This window comes from Cervus elaphus, unplaced genomic scaffold, assembly GCF_910594005.1.
Source record: "Cervus elaphus unplaced genomic scaffold, mCerEla1.1, whole genome shotgun sequence".
In the NCBI taxonomy this organism is placed as follows: domain Eukaryota; kingdom Metazoa; phylum Chordata; class Mammalia; order Artiodactyla; family Cervidae; genus Cervus; species Cervus elaphus.
In genome coordinates, this window is record NW_025316750.1 from 126229 (window position 1) to 151910 (window position 25682).

At 39.3% G+C, this 25682-nt stretch overlaps 1 protein-coding gene across 1 annotated transcript in view; it reads right to left on the reverse strand.

The window, feature by feature from the left end:
• LOC122691369 (cyclin-Y-like protein 1) overlaps window positions 1-25304 on the reverse strand; it is a 37714-nt gene extending 12410 nt beyond the window's left edge. The window contains exons 1-5 of the mRNA XM_043897953.1: window positions 24744-25304; window positions 13928-14002; window positions 12085-12119; window positions 6655-6755; window positions 1353-1388 (exon numbers count right to left, since the gene is read on the reverse strand). Coding sequence (XP_043753888.1) covers window positions 1353-1388; window positions 6655-6755; window positions 12085-12119; window positions 13928-14002; window positions 24744-24954 — 458 coding nt within the window. The 5' untranslated portion in view covers window positions 24955-25304. The remainder of the gene's footprint in view (window positions 1-1352; window positions 1389-6654; window positions 6756-12084; window positions 12120-13927; window positions 14003-24743) is intronic.
• Window positions 25305-25682: the final 378 nt, after the last annotated feature.

A 25682-nucleotide genomic window follows, 5' to 3' on the forward strand; every position in this document is an offset into this window, starting at 1 on the left:
TGGCCAAATGAATGTAAAAAATCTGCTTCACTTAAGAACATCCATGATGAAAGAGTAAAAATTAAGTGTTCTTAAACCTTTACTCTTCTTCTTCATATTCTGAGTAAGCGGAAAGTATGCATTAAGCGCTTGTATGGACTGAAATATGGCTGTGCTAAGGAAGAGCATTTGTAACTTACTGGTAACCAAGTCACTTTCTTCCCCCTAGAACATCATATTTAAACCACTTTTTTCATGAAACGCCAATTGACAGTCATTTTTTCAAAAATGAACAAAGTGAGCCTGTCACTTCAAAGACAACTCTAAACTATTTGTTGCCAATGATAAAATTCAAACCATCAAGCTAAAAATATTAGGATTTTTGGAAAATTTGTACCTTCCAGTGTGTTATTTATGGTGAGCTTGATTTATCAATACTTAAAGACTTTCCTGATAAGACTGGTAGTGATACTAACAAGAGTGAGTTTTTGACACTGTCTGAAGACATGTGAACCAATACTTTGCAAATGACAATGTATAATATAAAATCATGTACAGATAAAAAGATCCACTCAGTATGCATGACAGATCAATGGGCATTAATTTAACATAGTATCTACCTCAAGTTCACTGATAATGACTTGGAACTCCATCTTAACTAATTTAATAAACTGGCACATGTGGATTTTGGGGACAGTATCAAAGAATATGTCCAATTATCTCAAGGCTTTAAAAATTCACCTTTTCCCAACTATATGTCTGCATGTAGCTGGATCTTCATATTGCTTCTTCAAAGCAAATGACTGAAGACAATGTTGACATGAGAATCAACTGTCTCCTATTAATGAGATACTATCCTCTCCACTATTTTGTTGTGGAAAATGGTTATTTTTCATTAAAAAAATGACTTATGTTAAACACTGGGGTCCCCAGTCAGATGGTGATCTCATCCCTCAGGAGACAGTGTTCCTGTCCTAATGTGGAGAGAAGCAGAACACCTTACTTGCACCTACAGAGCAGAGGCCGGGGTGCTGCTAAACACTCTGCGGCACACAGGGTGGCACCCCACGCCAAAGCCTCATCCGGCTCAGAACTTCAGCAGTGCTGAGGAAAGCCTGTTTTCACATACAGTGGATTTAATTTTTTAAATTTTAAATTTCAATTTCTAATACAGTAAATATCCATGTAAACCACATAAAACTTAAAGAATTAAGAGTCTCAAAATAAAAATAAATGATTCACTTCAATACTGTAATGAAAGGACTCCTAACAGTAAAAGCTTACTCTAATACTGTCCATTGTTATTAACACTAAACTTGATACTGTGTAAATTAATTAGCTGGAATAACAAGACAGGTTTTAAAAGAGCTCACCTGTTTTTTATGTGGTTATATATTTCTAAGCTCACCCTGTGGAGGAAAAAAAAATATTGTAATAATTGGTTTTTATCACATTAGGCCTGAAGACATTTTAAAGGGTTGGTAGAGAGGTAAGACCATCCAGATGCCCGGTGGCCCCCACACCCCCTAATTCAGAGCAGTACCCATAGGTGGTATCCCCCATGTTTTAGGTTCTTTGGCTTTTAGCAAAATTAGGAGACCCAAAATATAGATGTGCTCTTAGAAGACATGTTTGGGTTGATTATTATAATATATAAATTCTTACATATTTCCCCGGTCATTTGTCCTTCTATGCACAGAATCTTTCATCCCATACAAGTTACATCATCTATCCACATGGTTAAATTTAAGCCATACAGATTTTGTGCGTGTGGCTTTTTGTTAGGCACTGCATTTCAGTTGATTCCGTTCGGTAGTCCCCCTAACACATCTATTTTCCATTATTTCTCTAAAAGTAAGTAATACAAGTGCTCCATATCAAATAAAATGGATTTAAAATCACTTTCACACATAATTATTAGAAAATTTAATAGCAAAATTTTATAGTCACAAAATTGATGATAGGCCTAGTTATCCTGAAATAAGCACTGCTAATAAGGCAGCACAATACAACACAGTACACTATTAATGACAGGTATTTCCACATTATTTTAAATAAAGTATTAACTAACCAACAGGTACAAGTCCTCAGATAGTTTTTACACTACTATAGCCCTAAGTTATTCACAGATGCTGTGTATTAGGCAATTAAGGGGTTCTCTGGTTAAGTTATTTGCTTCCCTTTGTTCTCAGTATCTAAAATGAAACTCAAAATAATAGAGAGAAGGCAAATCTGAATTTTGTAACTCCTCTATAGAATCTTAGCATTTGCAGAAAGGCCTGTAACACTGTTAGCATCAAAGATGGATACTTCTATAGTGCTTCAAAGTTTCTTCAAATTGATTTTAAAGTCACAGAATTAAAAGTTACACGATAAAAAGGGCAACTGAACCTAATATGATACTTAACCCATTTTACAAATAAGAGAATCAAGGCTTAAAATTGACTTACTCAACGTCCCACCAGTTATCAGAAGTAGTTCTCTTTCTCCTACCCTCAAAGCAGAGAGTGGTTCCCAAGGTCAGCTGCACACTGGATTACCCGGGACGCTTTAAACACTGCCTGGCTTCTGCTTCAAAATGTTCTGATTTAACTGCATTAGGTACGACCTGGGCAACAGGATTGTATTTAAAGCTCCCCAGGTGACTGCAACGTGCAGCCAAGTCTAGGAATGAATGAGTCAGGGTTAAGATCAGAATCTCTCAGGATGCTTTTGTCTATGAAATCATGCCTCACACATCATTCCTCAGCTTGTCAAAAGGGGTGTGTGTGTGAGAGAAAGAGACACAGGGACAGAGAGGCAGATAGACCCACAGACTGTGTCTTGAGGGCAGGGAGGAAAGGTGGAATTCATGTATGTGTTCAGAGACATACATCTTGAAAAAGTTGCACAAGTGATTCTAATAAGGCTCACCTACCCCAAATGAAAACTAATCCCATCGTATTTTTCAAGATCATTCCTAAAAGCCAATTTGCCCTATTAATTTTCTCAGTAAACCTTTATTTCATCAATAATGAATGTGAATGGTCATTTTTAAAACTTAATGAGAAAAAAATTTACTTTATTTCCAAACACTAAGACTAGGTTGAGAATAAAAAGCATGAAACCTACTTGTCTGAGCAAGGTTAATCTTTAAAACTACTTCTGAATTATATACTGGAACATCAGGCTCTTTTGAATTCAAAAGAAGCTGTGAGTCTAGCCACAGTGAGAGTAGTTTTTAACCCACAGATTTAGAGTCTTGGCTGAATAAAAACATTCAGTGATTACGAGAGAAGTGCCAAAACTCAGGACTTTAAAGAGCAATGGGGCTCAGTTTTTGTTGAAATACGATTTGACCGAAACTAATATTATAAGAAAGTTACATTATTATGATTGTGAACTGGTTGTTTTTAATTAAAGTTAGAAGTTACTGATCATTTAAATAGCTAAAAAATAAAAAGCCTTGCACATTAAAAATTAAATTAAATTTATAAGCTAATTATACTTTTAAGACAGAAAAGTAAAATTAATGATAAGGATACTAATATATTTTTTTTAAATTTTATTTATTTTTTCAGTGGGTTTTGTCATACATTGATATGAATCAGCAATAGATTTACACGTATTCCCCATCCCGATCCCCCCCTCCCACCTCCCTCTCCACCCGATTCCTCTGGGTCTTCCCAGTGCACCAGGCCGGAGCACTTTGTCTCATGCATCCCACCTGGGCTGGTGACCTGTTTCAACATAGATAATATACATGCTGTTCTTTCGAAACATCCCACCCTCACCTTCTCCCAGAGAGTTCAAAAGTCTGTTCTGTACTTCTGTGTCTCTTTTTCTGTTTTTGCATATAGGGTTGTCGTTACCATATTTCTAAATTCCATATATATGTGTTAGTATGCTGTAATGGTCTTTATCTTTCTGGCTCACTTCACTCTGTATAAGGGGCTCCAGTTTCATCCATCTCATTAGAACTGATTCAAATGAATTCTTTTTAACGGTTGAGTAATATTCCATGGTGTATATGTACCACAGCTTCCTTATCCATTCATCTGCTGATGGGCATCTAGGTTGCTTCCATGTCCTGGCTATTATAAACAGTGCTGTGATGAACATTGGGGTGCACGTGTCTCTTTCAGATCTGGTTTCCTCAGTGTGTATGCCCAGAAGTGGGATTGCTGGGTCATATGGCAGTTCCATTTCCAGTTTTTTAAGAAATCTCCACACTGTTTTCCATAGCGGCTGTACTAGTTTGCATTCCCACCAAAAGTGTAAGAGGGTTCCCTTTTCTCCACACCCTCTCCAGCATTTATTGCTTGTAGACTTTTGGATAGCAGCCATCCTGACTGGCGTGTAATGGTACCTCATTGTGGTTTTGATTTGCATTTCTCTGATAATGAGTGATGTTGAGCATCTTTTCATGTGTTTGTTAGCCATCTGTATGTCTTCTTTGGAGAAATGTCTGTTTAGTTCTTTGGCCCATTTTTTGATTGGGTCATTTATTTTTCTGGAATTGAGCTTCAAGAGTTGCTTGTATATTTTTGAGATTAATCCTTTGTCTGTTTCTTCATTTGCTATTATTTTCTCCCAATCTGAGGGCTGTCTTTTCACCTTACTTATAGTTTCCTTTGTTGTGCAAAAGCTTTTAAGTTTCATTAGGTCCCATTTGTTTATTTTTGCTTTTATTTCCAATATTCTGGGAGGTGGGTCATAGAGGATCTTGCTGTGATTTATGTCGGAGAGTGTTTTGCCTATGTTCTCCTCTAGGAGTTTTATAGTTTCTGGTCTTACATTTAGATCTTTAATCCATTTTGAGTTTATTTTTGTGTATGGTGTTAGAAAGTGTTCTAGTTTCAGAATCCAGATAGGAAAAGAAGAAGTGAAACTCTCGCTGTTTGCAGATGACATGATCCTCTACATAGAAAACCCTAAAGACTCTACCAGAAAATTACTAGAGCTAATCAATGAATATAGTAAAGTTGCAGGATATAAAATTAACACACGAAAATCCCTTGCATTCCTATATACTAACAATGAGAAAACAGAAAGAGAAATTAAGGAAACAATACCATTCACCATTGCAACAAAAAGAATAAAATACTTAGGAGTATATCTACCTAAAGAAACAAAAGACCTATACATAGAAAACTATAAAACACTGATGAAAGAGATCAAAGAGGACACAAACAGATGGAGAAACATACCATGCTCATGGATTGGAAGAATCAATATTGTCAAAATGGCTATTCTACCCAAAGCAATCTATAGATTCAATGCAATCCCTATCAAGCTACCAACGGTATTTGTCACAGAACTAGACCAAAGAATTTCACAATTTGTATGGAAATACAAAAAACCTCGAATAGCCAAAGTAATCTTGAGAAAGAAGAATGGAACTGGAGGAATCAACCTGCCTGACTTCAGACTCTACTACAAAGCCACAGTCATCAAGACAGTATGGTACTGGCACAAAGACAGAAATACAGATCAATGGAACAGAATAGAAAGCCCAGAGATAAATCCATGAACTTATGGACACCTTATCTTTGACAAAGGAGGCAAGGATATACAATGGAAAAAAGACAACCTCTTTAACAAGTGGTGCTGGGAAAGCTGGTCAACCACTTGTAAAAGAATGAAACTAGGATACTAATATTTTCAAGTAGCATTTCCCAAACTGTTCTGGAAAGTCAACATTCATATGCTAAGAAGACATTATTTAATGTTCCATGGACAACCCCAAGGGAGGTAGGAAGGTCTGCATCCTGTTTCGTTTTTAATTCTCTCTCTTAAATAAACTTGAACATTCCCATGATTAGGGCGTTTTGAACTGTGCATCTCCAATTGTGGACTATGAGGGGCTTCCAGAAGTTGAGGAATAGTTTTCGTCATTGTAACACTGTTCGTGTCTTCTTAAGTATAAGCCTGGCCACAGCCTTGTTTCTGAAACTTCATCTCTTTTTTTGTTCTCTGCTTTGATTGATACAGTGTGTTAGAGATACACATATATAAACAAAAATTAAAAAAAAAAAACAAAAACAAAAATTTAATGTGTCTATTAAGTTAAAATCTCAGTTGAACAAATTTCATCTATGGAGAAATTAAGCTTGAGAGTATGCCCCTTAAAACGGTTTTGATATATTTTCCCCCTCTTTGGGGGAGAGGAAGGAGAAGTAAAATTTCCTACAGAAATATTGCAGGAAAAAAATGCACGGTGGGATAAATCTGACCAAGTCCAGTTAAATTTAACTGCAGATTCACTTCAGTGCCAATAGGGGACAAGCTGTTCCTTCTTCTAATGGTAGCTTCCAAACTAGTATACATAGTTGTAGGACTCTCCCAACTCATAAAGAAATAATTTTTTTTCTAGAAACATACAATAAACAGGTACCTCTGTTTCTCATTATGTTCAACATTGTCTTAACAATAGAAATGAATCAAATGAGGTTTACATTTTTCCTGGGATTTCTCACTTGCTAACTGACTTTCCCTTCTATCATGTACTCTATGATTAACATGGAAACTGAAGACTCATATTGAGAGGTCCCTGAAGCCAACATAGAGTTGACACCAGTTTCTTAACCTGATCACTGAAAAGGACAAACCAAACGAATGAAATAATGTATGGCGAGGATGCTTTCAGCATGAAGGGGGTCTGCCACTCAGCCTTGGCAACCTAGTTGTACTCACCATTTTATTGTGGTTCTAAGATTAGGCTCGCTGACTGTGCTGTCATCTGGAAATATGGTTGGGCATGAGCTATACCTTTTAGTAAGCTTCCTTGGAGATACCTGAAGGGGAAGGGAGATAGAAGAAAATGTCACAGTAAGTTAAACCTATAAAAGTGTGTTTTTTCCTTGGTTAAAATGTCAAACGATAAAGCATTAAGATTTTCCTTATACTCCATGAACTGCTGAGTGTGGCATCACGTGCAGCTCCATGGGAAACCTCTGTACTCTCACTTCCACAGGCAAGATCTGAGAAATGTGGTATAAACTGCTGCTCTTGAAAAAGGACCCACAAATGAACCTGGAAAGCACCTATTATAAATTGCCTTTATAGTAATGAGAAAGCTTTTAGTAAGACTTCAGTGTTTCTTCCTTAAGCAATGAAATGCAGCGGAGATTTCTATTTCTATTCATTTACTACAATAAAATGCAATGCTTTATATAATATCGATGTGAGAGCATTTCATTGCAGTCAATGAACGCCAATCATAAATGTATTAGTTTGGGAGACAGTGTGAGGAAACAAGCGTTTTTGAATCAGAGGCTGGGCATGCCAGGGCTGCTCTATCACTAGTGACCTGAAGGCCATAAATCTCTTTGAGCCTCAGTTTCCTTATCTGGAGGATGAAAGGGTATAGCTTTAAGATTCTCTCACAGCCAAGAAACAGACAAAGCAGCTCTGAGAATTTCACGGTTAAGTAAGACTGCCATTATATTACACAAGGGAGAGCCTCAGAGAATACTTTCCACTCATCTCACAGTTTTATTAATTCTACTCTACATGTTATCTGCCACTCATCATGGCACTCTGCTGCCTTGCACATGCTGCTCTCTGCCTGCAGTGGCTTCTTCCTCCTCCTTGTCCCAGCAAGCTTGACCCCATCGACCTCCAGCAAACCTCAGCCAGCAGCCACACCACCAAACTTCTACCTTTCTGCACACTTACACCTCTGTTTCACCACCTGTTACATGGTCTCAACTGCTTGCCTGGTATCCCCCTCCTAAGTAAGCAAACAAGCTCCTCCAGGTGACAGATTCTTACTGCTCCTCCTCCAGCTGCTGAGAACAGAATCTGGGACAAATTAGGAATCAAGAAGCATTTGACCAATTATTTAAGATCGATTACAACTGGAAGGTAAATCATGCTAATGATACACATTCAAACTATCTGCAGTGGTGCTGGGTAGGTGACAAAGAGCTTTGTCAGACCCTCTAGAGAACAAGCTATCTTTAAAACACTTTAGAAGTATCCATTTATTTGTGAAGAGCCCAAAACACAGCCATAGTCAAATACTAAAACAGCCTGAACTATGTGAGGACAATTCTCTTCCTTTAAGTAAAGGCCAATAATCAAATCCCAGTCACTGTCAGTAGCTCTGAGTAATAGCATTCTTTAATACCACAGAACACAAACAGTTTTAACACTTGGTTTTCTTGGGTTTTGTTTACTAATTCAGATGAGCCTTCCTTCCTTCTATTAAAATAGTTTTCACCACGCTGTCACACTCTATCCATGTCCTCCACAAACGCATCAAAGGTGAAACAAGGAGAAAGTCTAGTCAATGTTTTTTTTTAAATACAGAGCATTTAAATAAACATTGCCAGTAGCCAATAATAAGAACTATCCAAATGGGTGTATAAGCCACCGTTTTGCTTGTTTCAGGTATTTTATGGCAAGGCCACTTACTCCTTATTAACAAAAAGTTCTACACATAACATACCTGAAAAGTACCACTATTTGGGAGAATTTCTCCTTCAAGCTAGAAATGATTTCAACTGAAACTCATATATTCCTTAAGCCATCTGGTTAATGTGTAATTTCAGAATCTCAAAAGAGACACAGCATGAAAACTGTTCATTCAAATAGTTATATTCTAAATGAAGTTATCTTTTAAAAGGTCACCACTATTAAGAGTATGACACATTACACACAGTAAAAGTCAGTTCTGACTATAAAATCTACCTATGAGGGGAATAAAAATAGTAAGAAAATGCACCAAAATATAGACTAGTTTGTAGAGCTTTGGCTTTGGGTAACATTTATCCCGTTTTTCTCTATTAAAACTTTTTTCTTTATTATGAATTATATCTGTTTATCTTTGGAAATATTAGTGCTGAAACGTTTAAGAAGTTTAATCAGACGTAGCCCTACAGACTACGGGCGCTCATTTAGTCTATCAGTAACCTACAGACTACTGGCTAGATCCTACCAAAGAAATAGTGAACGCTTCTCCAGGCCTACTCCTGAAGCGATTCAAACTTTTGGCATCTACTATTCACTAAAGGATGGCAGAATTAAAGCCTCTGAGCAAAGCCTGGATGTATTAGCTGCCAACAGGTTACTTTCCCCTCATCTCACTTTAAAATTTAAGGTAACTGTCCTTTATGATTAAAGCCTTATCATCACTGGCTCAAAACCTCAATAAACTACACTGACAAAGATTAATGATATAAAATGCAAATACAAAAATCAAACAGCAGAACCCACTCACTGATAGTTTAATGTTCAATGAAGAAGAGTATTTACCTTCATTCAGAGCTAAGGACAGAACAGATGGACTTCTACAATCTTTACAAGAAGGGAAAAGGCTTACTTAGTAGACTTCAGTGTTAATGGCAAAGACTAGAAAATCATCATACTGGAAGACTAATAAGTAACAATCCCCCCCCAAAACTTATCATTAAAAGTCAAGCACCTGTTGAAATTCTGCCTCCACCCAAGTGAATCTTCCCATCCTGCCTACTGCCTCTGAGTTTAACCCATCAAAAAAATTAAGCTGAAATTCACTTTTTTCTTCCCCTTTCCACAAGCTTTAGATGTGTTTATTAATAATTATTAAGACTTTAACTTAAAATTTTGTAATATTCTATGCATTAGCGTGGGGCTTCCCTGGTGGCTCAGTGGGTGAAGAATCCACCTGCCAATGCAGGAGACGCAGGTTTGATCCCTCAATCAGGAAGATCCCCTGAAGAAGGAAATAGCAACCCACTCCAGTATTCTTGCCTGGAAAAGTCCATGAACAGGGGAGCCTGGTGGGATACAGTCCCTGGGGTTGCAGAAGAGTCATGTCTGACTTAGCAACAAAACAACAAGAAGTGCATGAGTGTAAACTACTCCATCCACATTACTGCACGTTAATGGCCAATGTGGCAGGATGAGTAGTCTGAACAGGATTCTTATCAAGGCCTTAGTAGAAATGTGCAGTATTCTAATTGTAGGTATAATAGAAAGTACTGTCTGAGTCAGTATCATTAACTATACTGAATTAAAACTTTTAAACTGAGAATTTACATTCAAAGTATAAATCCAACTTTGAGTGGACCAACCACAAATCTACTTCTTTTCCCACCTTCTTTCAGGGATATCATCTCATTAGAATTAAAAGTATTTTGTCAAAAAAGCTGTACCCAAGACAGGATAAACTGCAGATGATTTTTGATGTTTGAAAGATGAAAAAATGAGATAAAGGAGTAGTAACTGACATGGCATAACAGAGGAAGCACAACCTTGGAACTACAGAGTGACTGGGCCAGGAACAACAAAACCAATCTGGCTTACAGAACCCAAGGCAGGTTCAAAATTCAGAGACGTGGTCGCCAAATCCGTGCAGTGAGGTCTATCAGTTAGCAAAGTGATGCTTCCAATTAGATCTTAACAGACAGCGAGGGACCATCACATGTTTGAGGGAAACCTCCAAGAAGTCACAGATCAAAGCAGGGAGAAGGAACTGATGGGAATGATAAAAATCCAGGAGCAAATAAAAACTTAAAAAAAAATCTTCAACATCTACAGAAAGATGAGAAATTGCATCAGTGAAAAAAAGAATGAAAGGATGGAAGAGAACTCTAAAAAATAAGGTAGACAAAACAATATATTCAATAGAAGGATTAGAGCAGAGTCAAGGAAACCTCCATGAAGTAGGACAAGAAGACAAAATGGAAAACAGAAGGGGAAAAAAATCTGTACAGAAATATTGCTCTAAAATTTTCAACATCTAACAGGAATCCAAAAGAAAAAAATAGAAAATACCAAAGCAGCACACAAAAAAATTCACTAGAAGAAAAGATGTTCTGCATGTTTAAATGCCCCAATAGCGTGACAAGGTCTATACCAAACCATGTTATGAAATTTCAAAACCCCACAAAGACAGAGGGTACTACAAAGTTCCACAGGAGGAAGGAATGGAGAAAAGACTAACTTGGTAATATACAATGTATCAAATTCAATAGATTTAAGAGCAACACTGTAAATGAGAAGACAAGAGGGAAATGTCTCTAAAACTGCAAAAATTAGTTTCGACCTAGAATTCTACACTGTATCAAATAGAAGGAGTTTCACAGAGGCTAGGTCTTTATAAAATTTTTGCTCATGTGCCTTTTTCCAGGAAAATGTGCTCCAGTAAAACAGGACAGAGGGAAACAGAATCTAGGACATAGGCGATCCAACACGAGAGAGCAGTGATGTGAGATCCCAGGTGACTTCACATAGATATCCCAGGAAAACAGGCACAGAGCTAGTCCAGGAATCATTAGTATGTAGGAGGTAGGAAGACAAAAGGTTGGCGAAGAGTGTCTCCAAGAAGAAATGGAACAGATGTGGTTTTCTGGATGGTAAATATTTTTGATAGGCATGTGACAAATGTTACAACATTTGGGGGAAAAAATAGCTGTTAGAGTGAATATAGTCCGGAAATTAATTCCACAGAACAAAAATGAAGAATGTGAAAACAGGGAGACTGGCCAGGGAGCTACTCAACTATGTTGGGCTGTGTGAGATCATGTTTGCTAGAAAAAGCAGAACTGGATTATCCTGAGAAGTGTAGAAGTGCTCAGATTTCATTAATATTGAAGAAAAAGAATGAAAGGTGTATAAGGAGGTGGCACAGAGAACTATATGGCTCAGCAATGAACAATACTTGCTTAGTCATAATAAAGTAAACAGTGATTCCGATTTAACAAAAACTGATGCATGTAAAGGGACCAGAAGGAGGGAAATAAAATCACGGTGGACGAGGAGGTTAAGCTTTCACCTGTTGTGCCAAGAAGTCAATGGACGGTGCTAAAAATTAAATTACCTATTACACTTTTATTACTTTGGTTAAAAACTAAGATAAAAAATTTAAGGCAAAAGAATTTAAGGTAGATCTTTATGCTATAACCATATTATTGAAATTTAACTTAAATGTCAGGACCCTTAAAAAAAAAAGGGTACTACTAAGTCAAAAACCTTTCTGAATATACTTGATAATTAGGAACTAGAGATTCAGAAATTTTATAAATAAGAGGTTAAATGCTAACAGTATTGGATCCATCATACTTTTTAGGAATCATGGCAGACATACTTTTAATTAATCAAACTATTGATTTCTTAACTTTTCAACTATTTACTCACATGGTTTAAATGGTTGCTCTTCCTCTTTTCTCGCACTAAGAATAAAAAAAAAAACTAACTGATGAATTCTGATAAAACTACCATAGACAAATAAGTCACTAATTATCTGATGGATTACCAATATACACAATGAGTTAAAATTTCATTCTGTTTTTTAAAATAACTTCCAACAAAATATATAATTTAAACCACCCAGCAAAATGAATCCTATAAATAATATTTAAAAACTTAGTTTTACTATTTGACTAATACTAACAGATACTCTGTATTAGGTACAAATCAAAGACTCTCCATTTACAAAAGAAAAGGACAAAGCAAATTAGGCCAGGTGAGATATTTAGCTGATAAAAAAATTTACCAGCTGCACAGTATGTAGTATTTTCTAGTTCTACATGTACTTTAGTCACCAGGATTAACAGATGACAACTCCAAGTTCCAGTTTCTGGTCAAGCACCCGTGTCTCTGGAAGCATCCCGAACCACTTATTGGTCACCTACTCAAACACCCAACTTAAAAAATACAGGTTCTTTACACACTGGAAAGTAATCTATAAATTTTAACATACGTGCTGACCTCACTGAACATACATCGACAGCACATAGAACTGTTTTGCTCCAACAAAGGCCAGAAGAATATAAGCTCAAAGAGGGTCTTAGGCCATACACTTTCCCATGGCATCACAAGCACGAATTCCTTTAGACTGAGGAGAGACAGGGGCATGGGAGAGTGTTTCTTTTACTCTCTCCACCGTCTCTCTACAGTGTGAGCAGCTCAGGAGTCTGGAAAAGACTGAGAAATACAGTAATCCTAACTAAAAATAATTGCCTCAAGGCAAAGTACACACACTTTAAGAAAATGCAAACTAGAAACCCCAGGAGCTCCCAGGTTGGAGAACATGTGGTACACTCTGGGCCCTGCCCCCATGCCTGGCCCTCTTCCGTCTGGCTGTTCCTGAGACAGACCCTTTGATAAAAACCAGTAATCTAATGAAAATAAAAGAGGAAAAGAACCCTCTATTTTTTACTGTGCTGCATTACTTCAAATATTATAGAACGTTCACTTCTGGTATTCCTGCTCTCATAAACAACCGAAAAACCTGATCATATATGGCTTTTTAGCAAATAAACTAGGATTTAACATATATTAAGGAAGACAAGCAGGCAAGACAAGCAGGAGTGCAAAAACTTCTGATTCTCATCTTAAAACAAGCAGGACACTGGAAATTTACACAAGGTTTCCCACACTGAGGATAACCTTCTGGAAAATCCCATATGGCAGGCACATTGGTCTGATTACCCTGACCCAGCACTACATCAGGATGAAAGAACTTTGAAGAGCTAAAAGTTCTTATAAGAACTTTTAAAAGAACTTAAAAATTCACATGAATCTGGATGTGAGAGAGGTTCACCCGGTTGAGCACTGTGCAAAATGGTGCCGAAATCACAAGCCTCGACTCCCATACATAACAACCGATTATGAAGACCTAACTGTGACCTAAACCGTGTCATTCATCTTTACCTCATGTGCTCTTGGAGCGAAAGGAAAAGGACAAAGTAGCATGGAAAAACAGACCACAACTAAATCATGTGGCAAGCTGACTGCTGATAAAGAAATAGCAAAGTGTATAAACAGATGGTCTGGGTGTTTTTCCTCATTAAAACAGTGACACCTAAATGAAAAATGTATCATCACATATTAAAATAAAACATCACATATTAAAATATTATCACATATGAAAAAAAAAAAATTAAACCATTCTAAGTGCTTTTCTGTATCTTCCTATAATACACAAAACAAAAACAGTTTTCAATCTTTTTCTCAGGGGGGGAAAACACTGTCTTACCGTCCGTTTCAGATTTGCTCCGGAAAATTGTGCTTGCCCTTGGGTGGTCAAAAGGGTTTGATTCCAAAGCTAAGTCTGCACAGGAAAAAGAAAAAGGTGTGACAATTTAGTTGAGTAGAAAAAGACATGACTTTTAAAACAGCTACACGCTGATTTTAATCAAGTTTAATAGTCTTAAGAAGAGCGTTTAGTAATGACAAGAAGGAAACTGTAGTAAAGGCAACAATACAAAAATTCTATTGGGAAACAGAAAAATTGTAGAAATTCTCCATATATGTGGAATAAAACCAGGGCTATGTCTTAGGCTTTTTTTTTTTTTTAACTTGCACTTAATCTATGCCACTTTTAGGCAAATCATGTATGTGATTCCCCTCCTACATATTGATTAAAAATTCAGTCACCTCTCTTTAAGCTGATATTACTAGCACATTTCAAGAAGTCTCAAGAAGCAAGTTATGCTGTAGTCACTTACTATCAGATACCAGATCAATCAAATATGCTATAACCAAATGAGCTGCTTTTGGCAAACGTTCTTCAGACAATCTAATGGCTAATTCCAACTACACTCAACAAACCAACTCATTTAGTTGGCTGCCGTTTATCTAGGGGCTATTCATCATGGCAGATTTAAGAGGATTACATAAGAGTTCAATGTTCTGATCCATAGGAACACTTCCAGGATAGTGAGTTTTAACTTTGCCCTCTATTTCCAAAGCTAAACTCTCACTTCTTCCTTTCATGCTGCATGATTAATAGAGGGCTTCAGTAACAGTATTTCCTGGAGCACATCAAAGGGCTGCTTGAAAAAAATTTTGCCCATACCTACATAAAAAAGGTGGGTCTGCTGGCAGTTCACCTTGCACCAAGGTGGGACAGTCTTCTATTTAGGCAGAAATATCAAGCAAGCACAGGCTGCCATGCTGGACAGTAAGGTTGTTGTTTAAAACAAACGTAAAAGCCCTATGGGCAGTTACTTAGTGAAGTCCACCTCAAACCAATTAAACAATCTTTTAAGAAACTGGACCAAGATTTTTAAAGAGCAACAGTTAAGGCAGCATTTCCCAAACCACATAATAATTGGCCTATTTTTAAAGGGGACTTTGGTGGTCAACGTGATTTACACATTATCGCTGAGAATCAAAAGAATATACACATTGATATATTAAAAACTAACCATGTGTTCCCCATCCCGTATGGCAAAAACTACTACAATATTGTAAAGTAATTACCCTCCAACTAATAAAAATAAATGAAAAAATAAATAAAAACTAACCAGTCCCATAGTGAATTCTGTCTGACCCAGCATTTAACAAATGTTATCTACCTAGAAGCCTTTTCTTCCCCAAAGAAAGAATTTTGCATGAACAGTAATTTGGGACTTCCTGGTTTAATGGGAATTTAATTGTTACTGCCAGCACTAGAAATTTACATAGCTAAACCGACTGCTTTGTTCTTCGTGAAAATTCCTTCACTGCATTTGGAGTTTATTAAGCTGTTTTTGGAGAAAATATTCTACTCAACAGTTTTATGTAAAAGACCCATAAAATTATTTTAAAGTTTTTTCCCCCCTACAGATTTGAAAAGTGGGACACTGGGAAAATAAATTATTTCAGTTATACACAAAGTTGACAGGCACAGACTTTCGACCTAAGGCTTCTGAAAGGATTCATGACTACTTACTTGTACCAGAAAGTAAACAGACTACACTGGAATCTAAAAAATAAGCAGAAATGCTTGCAAAGTAGCCATATTTTTCATCAGGGTTTATGGAATGGCAAAATTTAACAAGAGTCAATGGAAGTCCAGGGAAAATAAGTGTCAGGATCAAAGAGAAGCAAGCTTTAACATACACACACACACACCCCTGCCAAACACACACACACACACACACACACACACACCCCTGCCAAACCAGGGTGTGTTACAGGTATGCTATGATGTGCTACTACGGATCTATATATAGAAATCAAGAAGGCTGGGATAAAAGAAATGACAACATGCAGGAAAAAAGTAAACTTGCCCAAGTGATCAGAAAAGAGCTGGCACTCCCCCTACCCTACCCTAGAGGTTTCAAGGGTGGGCACATGACCCAGAACTGACTGACAGATCACAGCTTTCCTGGAACTTTCCAAGAAGCAGAAGAAGGCAGAGGGGTGCCCTAGGACCCTTAGCTAGTCTGGGGCTGCTGGACACTCCTCTTGCCATCATGAGGGGAAAGGCTTTTCAGGAGAGATCAATAGAGGACAGCAGAACTGAGATAGGCTGTGAGGTCATTGAACTCCTGGGTCAAGTACTGCTTAATTTACTCATTCAACTCCAGTTATATAAAAGTCAATATATATATTTTTTAATTTAAGCTATTCTGAGACATTTTCTCAAACTTGCAACTGAAAGAGACCTGGTTAACCAGCAGTACTGATGATCACAATGAAGGTGGGGAAAGGTAAAAGTCACTTGCTCATTCCTTTAACAAATGTCATGAACAAAAATTTGCATGAGCCAAAATGACCCTATTTAAAAATTAACCCACAGACTTACAACCCTTACTTTTAGTTGTTTTCCTTATACATTAGAAAAAGCTCTAATTAGTGTATAATTTATGTCTTCTTGTTACTAACAACCCTTCTACATCTCACTGTTGCATATTTACTGTTTAATGAATACACAACAGTCCATCAAGCGTTATTCCTGTGCTGGACTTAGCCAATCCCCTATTGCTGGGGTTTAGGTACTTACAACGTTCTATTCTTTGATGAGGAAACTTTTCATCTATAGTTATACAGCTTTTTAAATAAATAATGGTTTTATCTCCTTAGCAAAGATCTTCAAAAGTGGGATGTCTAAGCCAAAAGGTTAGATCATTTTCATGGCTCAAGGTACAGTGCTAAACTGCTTCCTGAAGAAGGTGGGGCCACATTAATGTATAATACTACCAATCATGACAGTTTTAGTTCCGACCCCTGCTCTGTACAGTTGAGAGGCGGGGGGGAAGTTCTACTAATATAAATAAGGAACAGCACTGTAGATCTAATCTGTATTTCTTTCGATTACACAGTTTTTACTACTTTCCCATAATTATCAGCATCATTTCCACTTTGGTGAGCTGCCTATCATTCATACATACTAAACATACCAGGGCCTTACTGCTGTCAATTTGCATGAGGTTTTCAGAAAATATTAATCTTCTGTTTACAGCCTATATAACAATTTTCTATACAACTTGCACTTTTTGCCAGTGAAAACTACATCACTATTTTATAACAGACTTGACAGGTAAGCCATTAGACAGTAAACTCATACATACACACAATATTTCTGCACACTCCATTAACTGTTTTGCCAAGAGTCTAAGGAGACGATGAAAAAAACCTACCGTACTCTTCACTGTCACAAAGGTAAGACTGTCAACTCTGAAGCAAAGCATTACCACCCACACTTCCCCTCATCCCCTCTCCCACAAGCACACACAGTAATGTTAGAGGTATTTTGAGAAATTACTGTGCATTTCATATGTGAATTCTTCCTAAAATTACTTCTCTAGCAATCTTTAAGAATGTTTTAACCCAGGAGAAATATTCTTGAGCTTATGATTAGGGGTTATCATTAAAGTTATATTTTAAGACCCATCACTTTTATATTACCAATTTAAATTGCAACTTATTTGACAGCATGATAGACTTATGTGGAAAAAGGATGGCTAAAAAAATTTAAGTTGGGGTCTTAATATAAACACTCCCAGGAGGAAACCTGTAAAATACCAGGTCACTGAACATTACTTTTCCTCCAACCTAACATTCTATCAATCGTGAGATCCATCTCAATTGCAGATGTTAAAAATATGAAAATAAAGGCCACTTAGGACAAACAAGATGCATTACTGAAGCCTAAAAGTGTTAAAATTATGCTGTCAAACTGTCAATAAATGATTTTTCCCTGTCAAAATATCAGAGAGAGGGTAGTGACTAAGAAATCATCTGACAGGAGGAGACTAATGCCAACATACTGACTTCAGTTCAGTTCAGTTCAGTGGAGTCCGACTCTTTGCGACCCCATGAATCGCAGCACGCCAGGCCTCCCTGTCCATCACCAACTCCCGGAGTCCACCCAAACCCATGTCCATTGTGCCGGTGATTCCATCCAACCATCTCATCCGCTGTCGTCCCCTTCTCTGCCTGCCCTCAATCTTTCCCAGCATCAGGGTCTTTTCAAATGAGTCAGCTCTCTGCATCAGGTGGCCAGAGTATTGGAGTTTCACCTTCAACATCAGTCCTTCCAATGAACATCCAGGACTCATCTCCTTTAGGATGGACTGGTTGGATCTCCTTGCAGTTCAAGGGACTCTCAGGAGTCTTCTCCAACACCACAGTTCAAAAGCATCAATTCTTTGGCACTCAGCTTTCTGTATAGTCCAACTCTCACATCCATACATGACCACTGAAAAACCATGGCCTTGACTAGATGGACCTTTTGTCTCTGCTTTTTAGTATGCTGTCTAGGTTGGTCATAACTTTTCTTCTAAGGAGCAAGCGTCTTTTAATTTCATGGCTGCAATCACCATCCACAGTGATTTTGGAGCCCAGAAAAATAAAGTCAGCCACTGTTTCCACATCTATTTGCCATGAAGTGATGGGACTGTATGCAATGATCTTGGTTTTCTCAATGTTGAGCTTTAAGCCAACTTTTTCACTCTCCTCTTTCACTTTCACCTTCATCAAGAGGCTCTTTAGTTCTTTTTCACTTAATATATTGCAATTAAACAGGACTGTCAGCATTTTCTGGGCCAACTTCTGGGCTCCAGTTTACTTAAAGGTTTACTCCATTTACTGAACTGCCCTATCACCCCTAGTAGTACAGTATATTAGTTTTATGGCTAATATTACATTTCATGTCTTACAGTCATCCGGTGATTTCATCTGAGTCCACACTTCACACCCTAGCCAAGCGGTTCTTGCCAGCAGATGCTGACCTGGGCTGTCTCACCGGAGGGCACACAGCATGCTCCTGCAACCCCCTCAACTGACCTGCTTCCCCAGTTTCTGACCAACCTGGCTTCCAAACTGCTTCTCAACTTGCCTCTAACTTGGTTCTCAGTCCTGCCTTACCTTAATCCTCAATCAAATGCTGTAATGATGATGACCAAGAGATGATAGACAGGTAAGTATACCTGGATTTATGTATTTCTAAGGAGTACTTAGCTCGGGCTTCTTGGACTTTTAGGAACCTTTCTGGGTTGCAAGCTATGGTGATTTCATTTCACATCATACAATGTTACTGTTTTAACTCTTCAAGTTTTATTGCTTTAATACCCTAAAAATAAACAATTTTTCTAAAAGGGGCGAGAAAAAAGGTAGTATTTCAAAGCAGAGCACAAAATGACATCAATAAATTTTATCCCTATATGTCATGTACATGGAATTTACAGTCCTGATCTATCAAGGTTTTAAAAATGAGTAAAACCTTGGACAATTCTATACCTCAGAGAAGAATCCCTACACTGCCTAACTCAGAACACGATAAGAATCAAATGAAATTCAAGAGCAATCCATACACTATAGCTTCACAGAGTTACACAAGCCCCTTCACCATGACAAGGCTGCAATCCATGAGGGGATATACTATATAAAGCATAATAAATGACACATCACAGCTTTCACAAATTAACTCAAAAGCCAAAAGTGAACATTTAGCATTTCATAGGAAAACTGATGTCCACTTATCACCCTCAGCCAAATAACATCTTAAGTAGATAGTGCTTTGTTGTTGTTCAGTCACTAAGTTGTGTCTGACTTTGCAACTCCATGGACTGCAGCACGCCAGGCTTCCCAGTCCTACACGATTCTGTTTGTGCAAACTCATGTCATTGAGTCAGGCCACCCACTAAAGGAAAGAGGATAAGAGTACCCAAGGGCAAGCATTTCTCCTAGTGTTCTTCCTTTTTCTTCTTTAATAAGCAAATACATATCATTTCTCCTGCTTCTGTCATGGAGATTGGTGTATATTTTCTCCCCATTTTTTTTCAGGTTAACATCCCCTGCAGATGAAGTCATTAACAGTGGAGAGAGCTCCTTCACAGCTCCCTAATTCTTCAGTGTCTGGATGTGCTAGTTTACCAGTCCCTTACTGGACATCTGAATCATTTCCAGTATTTTGCTACTGAAGATAATGCAACATATGCAGCCTATACCTTCAGAATAAATTCCTTTAGTAGGATCTCTGGATTAAGTGAGACTGTGCCAACTTCCCCTTCAAGGGTTGACCAATCTCCCATTTTTACCAGCAATATATGAATGTAACTTTCCTCAGTATCACCAAAGAATGCAGTGCCGAGTTTCTGAATTTTCTCCCAACACAAGCTACAGTAGTTGTATTTTCATTTCTCTTATGTGTGAGGATACGCTTAAAAGCCATCCGCATTTCTTTTTCTGTGACTTATCCCATTCATATTGTTGTTAGCCTACTTTTAGATTCACTCAGTTTCTTCAAGTCAGCCTATTTTAGGCCCTTCTTAATGTTGCTTTTTTGTTCAAACCACTGTTGGCTCTCAGCTGAGTGACTACACCAGCCTCCTAGCTTGTCTCCCTGCTTCATTCTACCCCTGCCCACGTGAGAGTAGCGAGTAGCTCGTCTGATCTCCCTCCCCTCTCCCCACGTCTCCTTCCCCTTCTTTAAGAATTATCACCATTCCCTTGCATATAACCTTTCAATGGTTTCCCATTACAATTAGACTAAAATCCGTATTTTTTCTTGTCAAGGTCTACTAGACACAAGGCCTTAACCCCCTGATATTCCTCCTGGCATTCTTTCACTCAGCTGCAGCCACCCTCTTTCTGTCCTCTGCCTACACCGAGCATATTTCCTTCTGAGGACCTCACAGGGCTCCCCTTCACTCCTAGGATGCTCACTGTCACTTAAGGAGACCACCCCCAGTAACACTGCCCCCTCCCCAGTCCATGACCATCCTTTTCTTTCTTCTCAGTGTTTCGCTACTTGACATTATTCCTGTGTCAACAGGCCCCAGGGACCTCTAGGAAGTAAAGACCAGAGTTAGGGTTTGGGTTTTGTCAGTATAACCTCTGTTTGTCCTGCCCCTAAATCGTGCCCAATAATCATCCATTTCAGTGTACCCCAAATCATTTATGCTTCTCCCAATTTTCCTTCATCATCTAAGATTTCTTCTAATGCTGTCCTTTGATGGGTCTGTCACCCAAGACCAGCATTAATTTCAGATCTCTTCGAGCGGTAGTTTAGTTACTCAGACTCAAAGACACCGACAGGTTACCAAGACCCACAAAAACCTAAGAGAGGAAATCTACTGTTCAGTGACAAATCAATGGTAACTTTAATTTGGGGACAGAACATTTAATGTTAAAATACCTTAACTACAAAATGACTCACCCTATGAATTTAATTAAGTCGAAAGACAAAGCCACAAGACCAGAATTCTGCAGGGAAGTACGATACATCACTTTTTATGTCTGTGCCCAGATTAAAGCAATATAATGAGATTATAAAAGACAACCATAAAGGGTGGGTAAATGAATGATGCTCCAACCATTAAACAGGTGGTAAAAAGCAGACTGCACAGCTACATGCAGCTGCGTGGAAATACATCCTGGGGCACGCTTCAGGTGTCAGCACGGTTCCAGGAGCTTCCCGTCTTCACTTTACAAGAGAAAGTTACAATGTGGCACACAAAGAACGATCTCATACAATAAACACAACATTCTGTTTATTCGTATACAAAAGGTTCAGGAAGAACCAACACCAAAATATTAATGAAAATTCTGGATATTCTGAGTATGAGTGAATGACTTTTTAGTATTTTGCAAATCTTTTACCCCAAATGTTTACTGGTATCAAAAAAGTAAAAAAAAAAAAAAAAAAAAAAAAGTGTTTATAATAGCTACTGAAAGGAGGAAAAACCTGTTGCTCAGAGGTTTTCCCCCATTACGTTGTCAATTCCTTCCCTACCCGCTCCTTGGAGGATGGAAGGAAGGAATCACTTGAGAGAGCAGCTTGCACCAGAGAATGAGCAAAGTTCCTAAGAGGAGAATATAAAGGCTGTTTGAAAAGCTGATGCATAATAATAAAATCAGATAATAGGACCTTAGCATCTTATTTTCTATTATTGACAGTAACATCAGTTACATTAGATACACTGTTAAAGGCAAGATAGCCACAAAATTCTTTTGAGTCTATCTGATATTTATACTAGGTTCGTAGGAGTTAACTGAAACAGCTTGAAGAAATCATGTTCTTCTCAAAGGTTTCTGAAGAAAAACACACAGCATCATTTATGTTTGGTTTTGTCTAAGTAACCAAATAATTCTTCATTGCAGAAAAGCCAAAATGTTTTATATCAATGCAGGTATTTCTCAGTTTCCAGGGAAACTGATATAAAATTGTCTGAAATAAAAACATTAAGAGCAAACTTCCAATGTGCTTGCACTTTACATTCGTGTTCTGACCTCGTATCTATGGAAACTTAATAATAGGCAAATGCTGAAATTGAGGTTTCTCTCATCACTTTATTGAATGCCAAAAAAGAGAGACAAATTTAAGTAAAATTTTCACAATCATGTCAAACATAAAAAGGTAAATTCTGTGCTCATGAACCCTCTTTTTCTAGTTCCCGGCTCAGCACTCCCCCTCACTAAATGCTTCGTACCTTACCTGCCCCCTTACCGGTTTCTCCTAATGTCCCTCTGTCCAGGGCATTCTCGGCTTCAATTTGAGTCAGCAGAACAAACTCTTTAAAATATACCAACATGTTTACCTGACTGGTAAATTGAGGCTATTTCACGACTTCTTTTATTCCTATCCATTGTAAGAAATGTACAGACACAGAATGCAGAGGTATGTGTTGCTTCTGAGTTGTGAACAATAAACTCAAATGGAAATAACCAAACTGAAGTTGAGTTAGGCCTATCTTATGGATAAATTATAAAATAAAAAGTGCATTCCAAACTTTTTTTTAAGCACCCAACAACTGAATTTGGTGTATCTACCATTCTCAAGTCTGTCTCTTCTGTTCAGTAGCTATGTTACACAGTTATTTCAGAGCTCTAAGTCTTGGCTTCTTCATTGGCATCACAGGGAGAATATTCACAGGCCTTATTTATAGATGGAAGGGTCAGGTGAAATACACCCGAAAATATGTTGTAAATCGTAAAAGAATCATACAGAAGTCCAATTTTGGTCTCCCTACACTAGCCTACTACTGTTTTTTAAAATCACTTAGAGGCTTACCTTATAGCAACAAGCTGAGCAGTTTTCACAGGTATGCACAAGCTTTGTTTTTAAAGCTACAATTAATTTACATTAATTTGTGCTTTCACAGTATCTGAGTATTCTGAAAAGGGAGTACTTTCCACTTACAAAGCCATGTCCATCATATGGGTGAGTTCACAGGCTTACCTATTCTAACTTTGAAAGAAATTAAGTAAACCCAAATAAAATTTAAATAGAAGAGCTATAAGACATATCCTCTATGAAATAAAGAAATACTCTCTGGCATTTAAATGAAACAAGTGGGCCAGTGGGGCTTTAACATCTTCACGGCACAATGTTTTCTACTTTAAAGAACACAGTCTTGATTAATGAGCCACAGTGTTATCCAGAATCTTTTTTTTTTAGAACCTAGAGCCGTCCAGTCTCAAAATTCTAGAGGAAAAAAAAAATCAAACATTTCCTCTCCTCTCTCTCCTCTTCTCCGTGACAACCCACCCCCACCCCCAGCCACTTCGTCTTCAGAATTTTCCCTGAACGTTATAAAAGTTGACTAGGATTCCACGGGCAGGAGGGGGTTGGAAGGAGAGGTAGCCATGGAGACAACTTTCCTGCAGGATCTGCCATCTCAACTGCCAAATCTTTGCATTACAAATTACAGTCTGAATTTCTCTTTTCTCCTTTGAAACTTTTGACCAACAGTCTCAGGAACCACCCCCAATCCTCCCTTAGAAGAGGCAACATGCAAGTGAAGTTGGTTAAAGCTGGGGAGCTGAAGACATTTTTGTGTCAAAGTGGGAATCTTAATCTGAGCTCCGTGGGATCGTCTTTGGGTAAAAACAACAACAACAACAACAAAACTATTCCCTGCAGCCGTTGCAGTAACGTTTCACACCGTTCAGTTATTTTAAGACCCCCTCTAACCTTTTTCTTTCTTATCGTTTTCAAATTATAGTTAGAATAAGGTCGCTTCAATCAGGACAACTCTAGACAGAATATTACTTAACGCCACACTAACTCTGTCGATAGCAGTTTTGATTTTAAATAACAAACCCTAAAATCTGTCTTAATTGTCCCGAGTATCAACTATCCTAACGAGTGGAAGTGTATCTAGATCCTTACCTCGTTCCTTCTCTTAGGTACCACGTGAATAGGTAAGGATTGGAAGATGGGATGGATATCGCCGAAGTTGGGAGTATTTAAGTTTTCATTGAGAAAAGAGAGAATACATCAGAAAGTCTTTACAAAGTCCCACAAGATGTTAAATAGAATCACGAACAGGAGCCACAGACTTGAGGGTCTTGGGTCGGGTTGCGAAAAGGGAATGAGGAAGAATTGGGCGTTCGGGTAGAGAAGAGGGAGAAAGACTGGCCGGACGCGACGGAGAAAGAATAAGGGGTGGGGACGCCAGGCAGGGCCAGCCTCCGTCCTTGGTGCCCAGCCCCGAGAGAGCCAACTCCAGGCAGGAAGGAGCCCTAGGCGGCGGCTTCCTCCCGGGGGACCTGGGGGTCGGCGGAGGCCAGAGGTAAGCCCGAGAGCAGACGGGGCCGGCCCCGCGAGGGGCGAGGCGCGCCGGCCGCTTCCTTACCTTCGGGCATCTCCCGGTCGCTGATGTGCTGCAGGTGGTGGCCTTCACCCGCTCGGAAATCCAACTCGGTGGGTTCCACGGCAGCCGGCGCCGGTGCTACGGCCACCGGGTCTCCGGCCGCCGCCTCGTAGACCTCAGACTCGGAGTCTGGCGCAGGCCCCACGCGCCGGTTGGCACTGAGGCACACGCAACAGCTCAACGTGTTCCCCATGGGGCGCCTCCGCTCGGCCCCGGACTCCGCCAAGCTCAGAGACCGCCCCCTCCCCCAACAATGGAGCGGCGGGCACCGGCAGACCCGGGCTATGCCGGGGCTGCGCCGCACAGGTAGACGCGGCCTCGCCTGCCTCTCTCCTGTCCGCCACGCCGCCGGGGCCGGAGCAGGGCTCCGGCCCGGCCGCACCCCCGCTGTCTCGCCGCCGCCGCCTCCCCGGAGTCAGCTAGTCAGTGAAGGCTGCGACCAGCCGGGCTTATTTAAAAGGGGTGGGGACCCGACAAGCGCTGAGACGCACAGCCACTGCCGGGAGAGAGCGCGGTCGGAGCTCCTCCTCCTTCCGCCGCCGCCTCCAGACTGAAAGCCGCTCGCCTGGCTGGCCCTTGCCAACCGGAATGCGTCCTTCGGTCACCTGGTTACGACGGACCAATCACACACAGAGGTTCCTCCCCGCGCCCGCCTCAGAGAGCAGGCACGTGACTCACAATGCCCCGCCCCCACCCTGCGACTGCCCCGCCCCTCGAGTGGCGCGCCCCGGACTCTTGTTCACATTCCTCGTGCGGCACTCGGAGCTTTCCGTGTCCTTCGGGAAGCATTGCGGGAGTTTGTGAATCGAAGCTAGAGAGTCAGTGGACCCTATAGAAGGCTTGTTAGTAAAGAGTCAGTTCCGTTAAGCAACTCGGTTTCACCGGGTCTGACAGCTGACTCATTTGATGCATTCCTCAATG